We start from the raw sequence: 14,863 nt of genomic DNA, 5'->3' as shown, positions 1-14,863 counted from the left end.
CGCAAAGACCCAAACGGCGTTCCATAGAAATCCTGGTTGAGAATGAAACGACTGAAGACATTATCAACGAAACAGCACAGCAAGTAAGTGAAAGAAAAAGGTTTTACTGGTAATGGGGAAATACGTAAATGCCAACAAAATATATATATTTTTGTGTGTGTGTGTCTCCTTTATTTAACTAGGCAAGTCAGTTTGCCTAGTTAAATAACATCGGGCTGATGCCGATGTTGGCATTTTTAGGTAATATCAGCCGATTCCGATATTTTCACCGATATATCGTGCATCCTTAGAGGCTGCTTTGAAGAATCTCAGCACATTTTGATTTGTTAATATTTTAATTTGTTAAACATTTTCTTGCTTACTACATGATTCCATATGTGTTATTTCATAGTTTTGATGTCTTCACTATTATTCTGCAATATAGAAAATAGTCAAAATGAAGAAAAACCCTGTAGGTGTGTCCAAACTTTTGACTGGTACTGTACGTCTTTTGTTCTAGCAATATAAGGAATGGCCTCCTGCTGTGATAAGTACATATCGTCAGTCTCCGTGTGTTTTTATGCTTTACTCTCGCTCTCTTCACCCACCTATGCGCTCTCTCTCTCTCTCTCTCTCTCTCTCTCTCTCTCTCTCTCTCTCTCTCTCTCTCTCTCATAGAATGTATGTATGCTAAGTTAAGTGTTCTGGTTTCTGGATCTCAGCAGCAGGTAGAATGATTAAAGCACGGCAGTAAAAACCTGCTTAAGACCACCTCAGTGGACCACCTCAGACGTGTGTGTGTGAGCGATTCAGAAAGAGAGAGGGAGCGAGAGAGACTGCTGCTTTTTGTGTGTGTTTGTCAGGTTGTATGGGTGTTTGCTGGTCTCCTTGGTGTGCTCCTGCACTGTGGGAAGTCTTCATTCTTTCTTAATTATGAGGTGTGAATGTCTGAAGCCAAAGTACTTCCAAGACCAAACACACACACACACACACACGCACACAGAGGAAGACTGTTAAAAATGGCACAGAGATAATCTAGCTCTGGTCATCTGTGAACCATTATACACACACGTCTCCACTCTCACACATGTATTGAGGCTCACACCAAGGCTGAACTGATACTCAGAAACAATATATTCTAAAAGCTAAACATATTTAATAGTGTGTACACTTAAGCACAGTGTGGTTGACTCATGATAAGTGCACATCAGGTGAAATACGTGTAAACTGTCAAGTACACTGCACTGCATAGTTGGGGAGCAAAAATATCAATTATAAACTTGACGCAAGTACGCAGGATCACCATTTTGCTTAGCTAATTGTGTTCTTGTGTTGCATAGGTACGTAAGGTAGGTTTTATGAGTTAGGCTGTACACATTCACAACAATCCATTGCATATGTATTCGGCTATTGACTGTATTTACACTCAGTGTAGTGGGCTTTCACCCCGTTGACCACATGGTGGTAGTGTGGACTTGTGGCTTAGCACACATTCATCACATTGCACACACTCTCTCTCTCACACACATGCACACACTCACACACACTCATGCTCACAGGTTCAGTTTTTTAAGTTTGGGCTGGTGGCCCGAGGCAGTGGAAGCTCCCTGCTGCAGTGTTACTGAGGTGTGTGTGTGTGTTTCTGTGATATTTCTAGTATATCCATCATAATCTCCAACTCCTTCCATCCCCTGTACATAACCCTCTCTGTACTATGGTACTATGTGCAGTGTTCTTGGTTACATAACCCTCTCTGTACTATGGTACTATGTGCAGTGTTCTTGGTTACATAACCCTCTCTGTACTATGGTACTATGTGCAGTGTTCTTGGTTACATAACCCTCTCTGTACTATGGTACTATGTGCAGTGTTCTTGGTTACATAACCCTCTCTGTACCATGGTGCTATGTACAGTGTTCTTGGTTACATAACCCTCTCTGTACCATGGTACTATGTACAGTGTTCTTGGTTACATAACCCTCTCTGTACCATGGTGCCATGTAATCAACCATCTGCTACAATTGACAGGACAAGAACTATGAGCCTTTCTTTACTAATAATGTCCGTATATATCCAACCGCCCTCCACACACACAAACACGCACAGAGAGAGGACAGACATACACCCATTTCACCTTACTGCACACTGATTTCCTCCATAAATCATGCTTACCCCGAAACCTCCATATACAAGCACTTTCCGTAAAACTGGTGTACTGTACTGGATGTTTGTCTCCCCTTGTGCTTCTCATGTACTCTGCTGATAAATTCTGAGTCTTGAAATCTTTCAGTATGTATGTCCTAATTTAAGTTGAATCAATCTATTTTACACTAACTACCCCTTTTCTATCTCTCGCTCCTCTCTCTCTCTCTCTCTCTCTCTCTCACTTGCCCCTCTTTCCCTCCCTCTCTCTCTCGCCTCTCTCTCTCTCGCCTCTCTCTCTCTCGCCTCTCTCTCTCTCGCCTCTCTCCCTCTCTCTCGCTCGCTCCACTCTCTCTCGCCCCTCTTTCTCTCCCGCTCACCCTCTTTCTCTTTCAGACACAGATCCTCGTGTCCTGGAGAAACAGGAGCAACAACAGCCCACCTACCTGGCCCTGAGCTACATCAACAGGTAACATACATACCACAGGAGGTTGGTGGCACCTTATTGGGGAGGACAGGCTCGTGGTAATGGCTGGAGCATGGTTTCCATGTGTGTGATACCATTCCATCTGCGCCGTTACAGCCATTATTATGAGCCGTCCTCCCCTCAGCAGCCTCCACTGATACACACATAAATGCCACGCACACACATTCACTCTATAGAGGACAGTGTTCCTCTACTGATGGAGCATTGAGACAAAGATTAGCATACAGGACAGTTCCTACCTTCACTTCTACCACATCCTTGGTTTTCTTCAGGCTTTTAAACACCAATATGGTTTGGAGAAACATGCTTCTGTCAAGCAGAACATCGGATACGACTTCTTCTGAGTCCTGTTTCATCATTGTTTCAAGTTTTGTTTTGTATTTGTATTTATTATGGATCTCTATTAGTTCCTGCCAAGGCAGCAGCTACTCTTCCTGGGGTTTATTATGGATCTCCATTAGTTCCTGCCAAGGCAGCAGCTACTCTTCCTGGGGTCCAGCAACATTAAGACAGTTACATCCAATTTAAAATATTACAGTTGAAGTCGGAAGTTTACATACACCTTAGCCAAATACATTTAAACTCAGTTTTTCACAATTCCTGACATTTAATCCTAGTAAAAATTCCCTGTCTTAGGTCAGTCAGGATCACCACTTTATTTTAATAATGTGAAATGTCAGAATAATAGTAGAGAGAATGATTTATTTCAGCTTTTATTTCTTTCATCACATTCCCAGTGAGTCAGAAGTTTACATACACATAATTAGTATTTGGTAGCATTGCCTTTAAATTGTTTAACTTGGGTCAAATGTTTTGGGAAGCCTTCCACAAGCTTCCCACAATAAGTTGGGTGAATTCTGGCCCATTCCTCCTGACAGAGCTGGTGTAACTGAGTCAGGTTTGTAGGCCTCCTTGCTCGCACACATTTTTTCAGTTCTGCCCAAACATTTTCTATAGGATTGAGGTCAGGGCTTTGTGATGGCCACTCCAATACCTTGACTTTGTTGTCCTTAAGCCATTTTGCCACAACTTTGGAAGTATGCTTGGGGTCATTGTCCATTTGGAAGACCCATTTGCGACCAAGCTTTAACTTCCTGACTGATGTCTTGATGTTGCTTCAATATATCCACATAATTGTCCTACCTCATGATGCCATCTATTTTGTGAAGTGCACCAGTCCCTCCGGCAGCAAAGCACCCCCACAACATGATGCTGCCACCTCCGTGCTTCACGGTTGGGATGGTATTCTTTGGCTTGCAAGCCTCCCCCTTTTTCCTCCAAACATAACATTGGTCATTATGGCCAAACAGTTATTTTTTTGTTTCATCAGACCAGAGGACATTTCTCCAAAAAGTACGATCTTTGTCCCCATGTGCAGTTGCAAACCATAGTCTGGCTTTTTTATGGTGGTTTTGGAGCGGCCTTCCAGGTTATGTCGATATAGGACTCGTTTTACTGTGGATATAGATACTTTTGTACCTGTTTCCTCCAGCATCTTCACAAGGTCCTTTGCTTTTGTTCTGTGATTGATTTGCACTTTTCGCACAAAAGTACGTTCATCTTTAGGAGACAGAACACGTCTCCTTCCTGAGCGGTATAACGGCTGCGTGGTCCCATGGTGTTTATACTTACCTACTATTGTTTGTACAGATGAACGTGGTACCTTCAGGCATTTGGAAATTTCTCCCAAGGATGAACCAGACTTGTGGAGGTCTACAATTCTTTTTCTGAGGTCTTGGCTGATTTCTTTTGTTTTTGCCATAATGTCAAGCAAAGAGGCACTGAGTTTGAAGGCAGGCCTTGAAATACATCCACAGGTACACCTCCAATTGACTCAAATGATGTCAATTAGCCTATCAGAAGCTTCTAAAGCCATGACATAATTTTCAGGAATTTTCCAAGCTGTTATAAGGCACAGTCAACTTAGTGTATGTAAACTTCTGACCCACTGGAATTGTGATACAGTGAATTATAAGTGAAATAATCTGTCTGTAAACAATTGTTGGAAAAATGACTTGTTATGCACAAAGTAGATGTCCTAACTGACTTGCCAAAACTGTAGTTTGTTAACAAGAAATTTGTGGAGTGGTTGAAAAACGAGTTTAAATGACTAACCTATGTGTATGTAAACTTCCGACTAGTGAAGACATCACAACTATGAAATAACACATGTGGAATCAGTTAAGAACAAATTCTTAATTGAACTCTGGTCTCCCGCGTGCCTGCAATATGGAAGACTATCAAATGCTTCTCAAAGATGCCCTCTGGTGGTCAAACTAGCAATAACTTGCATTAACAGAAAAAATGGCTGACAAATAGATAACGTGCCACAGAATGCTGCAGCAGCCCGCAAGGGATGTCGCAGTATGACGCAACTTTTATAGGAGGAATTACTGTACATATGTTAACTTAGGCAATTTTTAGCACTTTTCTGGGATGCTTGATTGTTTTCATTGCTTTACTGGGAAGCTTAGCAGAAGTAGACATGCTCATGTTATTTATGTTAGTGCAGGGTGAGCTGCACATAGTAGACTTCCTACTAGGGTGAGGGAGGGAGCGAGAGGAGGGAGAAGAGGGGGAGATTCTACTTTATTATCATTAAGTAATCTTTATTTATAGGTGTAACGTGTTAATGTGTGTCCAGGTTCATGACGGATGCGGCGCGTCGGGAGCAGGAGACCTTGAAGAAGCGGGCCACGCCCAAACTTTCCCTGTCAATCACAGGGGGTGTGTCTCGAAACAGCGTGGCCACGCCTCCACGCCACAGCAACGGCAACCTGACTCCTCCCGTGACTCCACCCATCACACCCTCCTCCTCCTTCCGTAGCAGCACACCCACAGGTAAGAGAAAGTGGACACTTATGATTAGGGCCTGGACAATACCAGTATCGCGATAATCGCTAGTATCGTGGCAAGGAAACAAAACACGAATTGGATGTAATTATTTGTAATTTTTTTAAACAGCCCTAATGTTGGAAACAAACATCATTATGTTGTCATCCAGAGTCACATGTATTTATTTTCCAAGTAATAGCACACAATATTTTACATACAGACAGTTTTTAAAGGACCAAAGAATTGGGTCTGCTTCGGGGTATTGTGACACTGGTATTGTCTCGGCCCTACTGAAGATGTATGGCCCCTTGTGGTCCTGTGTGACGCACTGGGTAAAACATGGTGATCGCAACTCCAGGATTGTGAGTTTGCTTATCGCTGGGTTCACCCATCAGGAAATGTATGCACCCACTACTGTAAGTCTCTTTGGATAAAAGTGTCTTCTAAATGGCTTTGCCTCTAGTGTTCTAGACTGAGGGTCAATGGAACATTCCTATTGGGAGTGTTCTAGACTACAGGCCAGTGCAACATGTGTTCAGTAGAGGGAGAGAGTGTTCCTGCAGTGTGCAGTGAACCCAGTCAACACTGGTAATTACACACCAGCTATCGCACTGTGTGTGTGTGTGTGTGTGTGTGTGTGTGTGTGTGTGTGTGTGTGTGTGTGTGTGTGTGTGTGTGTGTGTGTGTGTGTGTGTGTGTGTGTGTGTGTGTGTGTGTGTGTGTGTGTGTGTGTGTGTGTTCAGAGCCCAAAAGCAGATGTGCAATTCCTGCCCAAATGTTTCCAATCGCAGCATTAGGTCTGCGCTTACACAACCGCGCACACACACACACGCAGCCACCAACACACACCCTTGTTGAAATCCTTTTAACATGTGCCAGGGTGCCATCCACTTCCTCCTGCTGAGGTGAAGTGTTTCCTGTGTAATGGTGGGGGTACAGTGTGGGATGGGTTGTAATAGTCAGTGTGAGAGTGGAAAAAGTTGTGCACTTTTTCCAGGCAATGCAACGAGGATACCTCCCACTTAATGATCTCTTTCAGGGAGCCAACCCCCTCCCCCTGGGTTCCCCTGAGTCACACACACATCCACCAAACCCTCTGTCCTAGTTCCATCAAATTCCCCTCTCTCTCTGCTCCATGCCCCTCTCCTTGAGACAATAGACAGATGTAACTGTCTGTGTTTCCCCTATAGTTATGTTCTCTCCGTCTCCTTACTCTCTCTGTGTGTTCCCCCTCCAGGCAGTGAGTATGATGATGAGGAGGTGGACTATGAGGAGTCAGACAGTGATGAGTCCTGGACCACAGAGAGTGCCATCAGCTCAGAGTCTATCCTCAGCTCCATGTGTATGAATGGAGGAGAGGAGAAACCCTTTGCCTGCCCTGTGCCTGGCTGCAAGAAGAGATACAAGGTGCAGTACACACTCAGCCCCAGCCCACTTCACTGTATTTGGTCCCTAGCTCTATTCTTCTGCTATACTCTAGTCCTCTATATATCAGTTCAGTATAGCCTATGATCTGAGTACTGGAGGTTTTCACTTCAATACAGGATCTTCCTCTAGCAATGTCAACGTTTGTAATGTTGTTCCTGGATGTTGCTTTTCAGGATCCTCACTGAGAAAATGTAAAGGGAAATTATTATTTTTATTCCTTTTGTATGTTTTTATTTATTAGATGAGATAGTAAGACTGACAGGAGAGATGGGAGGAGAGATGGGAGGAGAGATGGGAGGAGAGATGGGAGGAGAGGGTGTGTTAGAACAGCAGTCATTTGGATTTAAACCCACACTTGCACAGGTATTCTGGAGGCAGCGTCTTAGACCGCTTGACCAGCCCAGGCCAGGGTCCTCCTGTTGTCCTCCTGATAATGTCTCTCCCCGTCATTCAGAATGTGAACGGTATTAAATACCATGCCAAGAATGGCCACCGGACCCAGATCCGTGTGCGGAAGCCCTTCAAGTGCCGCTGTGGGAAGAGCTACAAGACGTCCCAGGGCCTGAGACACCACACCATCAACTTCCACCCGCCCGTCTCCGCTGACATCATCCGCAAGATGCAGGGCTAGAGACGATCGTCGTGACAACCCCTGATCACCCCCCACCATGTATACCCCCCCAAACATTACCCTATTCCTCACCAGCACTACCCACCCAACCCAAACCCCTATCCCTTCTGGCCTGATCTTAGGGGCGACAACCCAAACCCCTGTCCCTTCTGGGCTGATCTTAGGGGTGATAACCCAAACCCCTATCCCTTCTGGCCTGATCTTACGGGTGACAACCCAAACCCCTATCCCTTCTGGCCTGATCTTAGGGGTGACAACCCAAACCCCTATCCCTTCTGGCCTGATCTTAGGGGTGACAACCCAAACCCCTATCCCTTCTGGCCTGATCTTAGGGGTGACAACCCAAACCCCTATCCCTTCTGGCCCAACATAGGGGCGACAACCCAAACCCCTATCCCTTCTGGCCTGATCTTAGGGGTGACAACCCAAACCCCTATCCCTTCTGGCCTGATCTTAGGGGTGACAACCCCTATCCCTTCTGGCCTGATCTTAGGGGTGACAACCCCTATCCCTTCTGGCCTGATCTTAGGGGTGACAACCCCTATCCCTTCTGGCCTGATCTTAGGGGCGACAACCCAAACCCCTATCCCTTCTGGCCTGATCTTAGGGGCGACAACCCAAACCCCTGTCCCTTCTGGGCTGATCTTAGGGGCGATAACCCAAACCCCTATCCCTTCTGGGCTGATCTTAGGGGCGACAACCCAAACCCCTATCCCTTCTGGCCTGATCTTAGGGGTGACAACCCAAACCCCTATCCCTTCTGGCCCAACATAGGGGCGACAACCCAAACCCCTATCCCTTCTGGCCTGATCTTAGGGGTGACAACCCAAACCCCTATCCCTTCTGGCCCAACATAGGGGCGACAACCCAAACCCCTATCCCTTCTGGCCTGATCTTAGGGGCGACAACCCAAACCCCTATCCCTTCTGGCCTGATCTTAGGGGTGACAACCCAAACCCCTATCCCTTCTGGCCTGATCTTAGGGGTGACAACCCAAACCCCTATCCCTTCTGGCCTGATCTTAGGGGTGACAACCCAAACCCCTATCCCTTCTGGCCCAACATAGGGGCGACAACCCAAACCCCTATCCCTTCTGGCCTGATCTTAGGGGTGACAACCCAAACCCCTATCCCTTCTGGCCTGATCTTAGGGGTGACAACCCCTATCCCTTCTGGCCTGATCTTAGGGGCGACAACCCAAACCCCTATCCCTTCTGGCCTGATCTTAGGGGTGACAACCCCTATCCCTTCTGGCCTGATCTTAGGGGCGACAACCCAAACCCCTGTCCCTTCTGGGCTGATCTTAGGGGTGATAACCCAAACCCCTATCCCTTCTGGGCTGATCTTAGGGGCGACAACCCAAACCCCTATCCCTTCTGGCCTGATCTTAGGGGCGACAACCCAAACCCCTATCCCTTCTGGCCTGATCTTAGGGGCGACAACCCAAACCCCTATCCCTTCTGGCCTGATCTTAGGGGTGACAACCCAAACCCCTATCCCTTCTGGCCCAACATAGGGGCGACAACCCAAACCCCTATCCCTTCTGGCCTGATCTTAGGGGTGACAACCCAAACCCCTATCCCTTCTGGCCCAACATAGGGGCGACAACCCAAACCCCTATCCCTTCTGGCCTGATCTTAGGGGTGACAACCCAAACCCCTATCCCTTCTGGCCCAACATAGGGGCGACAACCCAAACCCCTATCCCTTCTGGCCTGATCTTAGGGGCGACAACCCAAACCCCTATCCCTTCTGGCCTGATCTTAGGGGTGACAACCCAAACCCCTATCCCTTCTGGCCTGATCTTAGGGGCGACAACCCAAACCCCTGTCCCTTCTGGGCTGATCTTAGGGGCGACAACACAAACCCCTATCCCTTCTGGCCTGATCTTAGGGGTGACAACCCAAACCCCTGTCCCTTCTGGGCTGATCTTAGGGGCGACAACCCAAACCCCTATCCCGTCTGGCCCAACATAGGGGCGACAACCCAAACCCCTATCCCTTCTGGCCTGATCTTAGGGGCGACAACCCCTATCCCTTCTGGCCCAACATAGGGGTGACAACCCAAACCCCTATCCCTTCTGGCCCAACATAGGGGTGACAACCCAAACCCCTATCCCTTCTGACCCAACATAGGGGTGACAACCCAAACCCCTGTCCCTTCTGGCCTGATCTTAGGGGTGACAACCCAAACCCCTATCCCTTCTGGCCCAACATAGGGGTGACAACCCAAACCCCTATCCCTTCTGGCCTGATCTTAGGGGTGACAACCCCTATCCCTTCTGGCCTGATCTTAGGGGTGACAACCCAAACCCCTATCCCTTCTGGCCTGATCTTAGGGGTGACAACCCCCACCCTTCCTGCCACACACTAAAGGATCTAGTGCATGCTTTAAGTTGTTTAGACTTTGTCTTGTATTATGTTGTATTGTTTTGACATGCTATCTCTTATTTTATGAATGATATGTATCTTTATAGGCTTAGTTTTGTTGTTGTACATTTGCACATTCTTATGCTATCACAACAATTGTCCTTACTTTTTGTATTGACATACGGTGCTAACTGTAAAAAAAAGAAAAAAAGAAGAGGGTAAATGTGAGAGAGGGATGAGGGCAAGAGGAGGAAGGAGTTGTGTTTAACAGTCTATACATAGATATATAAACAATAGATGTGTGTGTATATACAAATATATAAGTATTCATAACCATATACAAAATAGTTGCTTTATTTTATACTTTATTTTTCAATATATTTTCTTTTGATATTTTATCGATAAGTGTGTTTCATTCCTCAACTCCCTGAGACAACCTGTTCTGTGGTGTCATAGTTCAAAGTTGAAACAGCTAGGTGACCTCAGGTCTAGATATTCCCAGCAGCAAAAAACAAACTGACTATGACTTGAATCCTAACTTGAGATCTGTGTCCAAAATCAATTTGAGTTTCTCCTATTGCTATTTAATGCACGATTTGTTACATGCAGATTTAATGTTATCATTCGGCCCATATAGAGAAACAGGGAAAGTATTGAATCCCTTCATTCCCACTGTTCTAGAACAGTTATAGGACTGATCCCCAATGATTCCGGAATGGATTGTCCATCCTGTATTCTAGAAGGTTATTCCAGACTGTAGTGTGAGCAGACCAGTTGAGGCATCATACTGTATTCTAGAAGGTTATTCCAGACTAGTGTGAGCAGACCAGTTGAGGCATCATACTGTATTCTAGAAGGTTATTCCAGACTAGTGTGAGCAGACCAGTTGAGGCATCATACTGTATTCTAGAAGGTTATTCCAGACTAGTGTGAGCAGACCAGTTGAGGCATCATACTGTATTCTAGAAGGTTATTCCAGACTAGTGTGAGCAGACCAGTTGAGGCATCATACTGTATTCTAGAAGGTTATTCCAGACTAGTGTGAGCAGACCAGTTGAGGCATCATACTGTATTCTAGAAGGTTATTCCAGACTAGTGTGAGCAGACCAGTTGAGGCATCATACTGTATTCTAGAAGGTTATTCCAGACTAGTGTGAGCAGACCAGTTGAGGCATCATACTGTATTCTAGAAGGTTATTCCAGACTAGTGTGAGCAGACCAGTTGAGGCATCATACTGTATTCTAGAAGGTTATTCCAGACTAGTGTGAGCAGACCAGTTGAGGCATCATACTGTATTCTAGAAGGTTATTCCAGACTAGTGTGAGCAGACCAGTTGAGGCATCATACTGTATTCTATTCCATTTGCCAAGTATTGTTTCTAATTTATTTTCCATGATCATTGCCAACAGCTCTCTACTGCCAAACATTGACATTACTATGTGCCTGAGGGGAGAGAGAGACTGTCATAAGCTTTCATCTTAGAGGCGCGCAAATGTGTCAAGGGAATACTGTCTCATTGCGCCTTGTGTGTGTGTGTGTGTGTGTGGAGAGATTACACCTACAACCTTTGATTGCCTTGCGTTGTAGACCACAGCATTCCAGTAGTCAGTGTGAGTTGCTTCTTAGGAGTCTTTCTGCAGTATCTGAGCTTTTCAGCTTCTAGTGTTATTCTTCTTTCTCTGTTAGTCCTCTATAGTGTTACAATTTATGGCTGAGGCTCAAATGTCACAGAACCATGTGTTACAGTGCCAGGTCACTGGGTGAGTCCCAAATTGCACCCTATTCCTATGGGCCCTGGTCAAAAGTAGTGCACTATATAGGCAATAGAGTGCCATTTGGGTCGTAGATGGTGTCATACCAAGGCCTTGCCCATTGCTCCTGTAGAGCAGGAGAGTGGTGGACATGTTGTGATATCATGCTTTCAGAGTACAGCGGAGTGGTGGAATGTCAGTGGTGCCATTTTGTCAAAACATTTCTAACCTGTCATTCAGTTCTGTGATGGTCCCCCACCACACACACAACCCCACTTTACATGGGTGTGGCAAAGTGCCGTTAAGGTCAGGGCCCGTATTCACAAAGCATTTCAGAGTAGGAGTGCTGATCAGATTTTCCTTTTAAAATCGTAGGAGGGGGGACCTGATCCTAGAACAATACTCCTACTCTGAGACGCATTGAATACAGGCCCAGGATACAAGACAGAAAGAAAATGGCAGTGGAAGAGGAAGGTAGCATTGTTGGGGTAGTGTTTTTGTGTGGCGTACAGAACTCATTCCGGACTCTGTGCCGGGTTTTCCGTACTTGGAATCCTTGGCTCCGCAGCAGCTTTCTGGCAAGGGATCAGAGACCCCTCCCCACGGAGACGCAGGTCGCCATGGTTACGGTTTAACAGGGCGACTAACAGTATTACAGAGTGGGGATGGGAGGATTCCATTAGTCGTGTGTGTGTGAGGGGGACTATTTCGATATACTGTGTACAGTGAATGTATTGTAATGTGTCTTAAGTGCTTTTAAATTATATTTTCATATGTTTCCTATTTGTGCAGAGGTTATGAGTAGGGAGACCTGTGTACCATGTCAAACTGTCTTTATATACAAGAAGCTGCTTCATAAATGTAAAACGCCATTACATAAAAAGAAAAACATTAAAAAACTCTGGAGCCCAGAACGGTTTGGTGTGTGTTGTGACCCCAAAGACAAAATGACAATTGTATCCATTTGACAGGCGTACTTTATTCAAAGATATTTTTAATGCACACATACAAACCTACACACACACTCTCAAAGCTGCAACTTTGAAGCCAGAAGTAGTCACGTTGAAAGAACAGTCAAATCTCAGACAGACAGATGTCAAGAATTAAAGGAGACTCAATGTGGAGATGCACGCACAGCCAACAGAAACTGACTTAGACTCATCTTTTCCTCCTTTGTCGGGGTCCAAGGTCATAGACTTAACACAGTGAAAGAGACCATAGCCAGGTGTACAGTAGTTTTCTATAGCAGTCATATTTCCAGTTACCTCCAACTGGAGAATGTTAGCCTATCCAGTGAACAGAGACCAGGAAGTAAAACAATTGGTCCATCATTCTGTCATTACTAAAACATGAGGGAATACATTGAGGTCACGAGCAATTCAGCCACATTTCTCCATAATAGTCCTACTTCTCATATATATACATACATTCAGAATAATAAAGCCTTTTTAGTGCAGTCAAATTGAAACAATAGTGCTATTTCCTGTAATTTAAAAAAAAGTCTGACTGTCACGCTGTACATTAGTTCCCCTAACCACAGATCTAGGATCAGATTACCCAACCTTAACCATCAGGTAAAACCCAAAACTGACCTTAGATCAATGTTCAGAGACAACGTCAACCTACTCCCCCTCCCATCCCTGGATGTCACCTGTTTCTAGGTGTGGCTACGGAGTGATGAATCCTACGGATACTAAACACATGCAGTGATGACACTACAACCCCGAAGCAGAAAGATGACATCATCAACATGGGACAAAACCAAAGTGATCCGAACTTCTCAAGCCAAGTATTTTTTTTACAAATTATTTCCCTAAACCGGAACTGACAAACTCCCTCTTACACACGCCTTGATGTTTTTGAAAGGTAGCATTTATTTATTTATTATTTAACCTTTACTTAACTGAACGGTAGCATGTGAGGCCAGGATTGAAGTTAATTCCATTTAAATTCAGAACATTTAAAAGAGCAATTTTCCCCAGATTATTTTTCAATTGTTGATGTGATGATTTGTAATCTTCCCTCCTAGTCAGAGTTGAAATGAAATCATCCCCAACCCGAGCACACGTTCCTAGAATTATTTGAATTTAATCCAATCCAACCTTCCCTTTTACACACCCCAACCTCCCCGCTACTCCATGTTGTCGAAGTTTAGCACATGGCCGTCAAAGTGTGTGAGCACGTGCTTCTGGAAGAGCTGCTGATGGCAGTCCAGGGGGAACTGCTCAGAGCACACGGGACACACCTTCCAGTGGCTCTCCACGTGCTGCTCAAAGCTACGCTGCTCAAAATGTGGCGGGAAGATCACCTCGCACAACGGACAGCGCTTGTGGACCTCACTACTGAGTGAAGGGGGGGGGGGGGGCATAGAAAATAATAGTCAGATGAGGAGGAGGACAGAAAGATGGAGAGAGGGAGTAGAGGGTCAGGAGAGAGGGGGAGAGAACAGCGAGGTGGCCAGAGAGAGAGGGAGGAGAAAGGGAGCAGAGGGTCAGGAGAGAAGGGGAGAGAGGGAGCGAGAGAGAGTAGGGTTAGGTTTTGTGTGTGTTGGTAAAGCTGGGATAGCATTGTGTACTGTCTGTGTGGTGTGTGTGTGTGTTACCTGGGGTCAAAACAGAAGCTGCTCCTGTTGTCGTTGCGTCTGCTGCTGGACTGATGATTGCAGGCAGGCTGCTCCCCATCACCGACCTATAATATATATACACACACACCATTACTGCATGCAACACACACTCTCTCTCTCAAACCATGGCTGTCTGAACACTGATGACTCTCTCCAAAGGTTAATAGAGCGTTAATAGAGCTAGAGAGGAGAGGGTCATGATACCAGTGTATCAGTGAAGAGCAGTGTGTGTGTGTGTGGGGGGGGGGGGGGGGGCGATGCCCTCCTAATACACCATTGGGAGGAAGTAAGATGAAGTTACCCATAGTAACTGATCTAAGGTCAATTTAGCATTTCCCTCAATCTTATGCTTGAGGACAAGATTTGGGGAGGATAAACTGATCCTAAATCTGCGCCCAAGGGCAACTTCTACCAATTAGCCTCATCCAGCCCCCGCGGACATCAATCTAACACTAACGAGCTCAGAGTGGGAGACGTTAATTAGACTTTTATTTAAAAGAACTCTCCTCTATCTCTGGCCACCCTGGGGTCCTCCTGTTTTATACCCTTTACTGACAGAGTGTATGGAATGTTGCCAGTAAAATAAAGATCTGGCAATTTTTTGGATCCCAATTCATCC

The 14,863-nt window shown here is 45.6% G+C and overlaps 2 protein-coding genes across 5 annotated transcripts in view; one reads left to right on the top strand and one right to left on the bottom strand.

The window, feature by feature from the left end:
- Positions 1 to 12,535, top strand: part of LOC106588863 (juxtaposed with another zinc finger protein 1) — a 33,023-nt gene extending 20,488 nt beyond the window's left edge. The window contains exons 2-5 of the mRNA XM_014178355.3: positions 2,518 to 2,590; positions 5,253 to 5,449; positions 6,681 to 6,850; positions 7,326 to 12,535. Of these exons, the coding sequence (XP_014033830.1) occupies positions 2,518 to 2,590; positions 5,253 to 5,449; positions 6,681 to 6,850; positions 7,326 to 7,502 (617 nt within the window). The 3' untranslated portion in view covers positions 7,503 to 12,535. The remainder of the gene's footprint in view (positions 1 to 2,517; positions 2,591 to 5,252; positions 5,450 to 6,680; positions 6,851 to 7,325) is intronic.
- A 40-nt stretch (positions 12,536 to 12,575) lies between these two features.
- LOC106588861 (tax1-binding protein 1 homolog A) overlaps positions 12,576 to 14,863 on the bottom strand; it is a 50,263-nt gene continuing 47,975 nt past the window's right edge. For 3 of the 4 annotated variants that reach the window (XM_014178353.3, XM_014178354.3, XM_014178351.3), the window contains exons 16-17: positions 14,224 to 14,309; positions 12,576 to 13,963 (exon numbers count right to left, since the gene is read on the bottom strand). In XM_014178353.3, the coding sequence (XP_014033828.1) occupies positions 13,753 to 13,963; positions 14,224 to 14,309 (297 nt within the window). In that variant the 3' untranslated portion in view covers positions 12,576 to 13,752. The remainder of the gene's footprint in view (positions 13,964 to 14,223; positions 14,310 to 14,863) is intronic. The other variant, XM_014178352.3, reaches the window with a different exon arrangement.

This window comes from Salmo salar, chromosome 27 (genome assembly GCF_965601325.2).
Source record: "Salmo salar chromosome 27, fSalSal1, whole genome shotgun sequence".
Classification (NCBI taxonomy): Eukaryota; Metazoa; Chordata; class Actinopteri; order Salmoniformes; family Salmonidae; genus Salmo; species Salmo salar.
The sequence above is the reverse complement of the archived record's forward strand: the minus strand, read 5'-3'. Positions and strand labels throughout refer to the sequence as shown.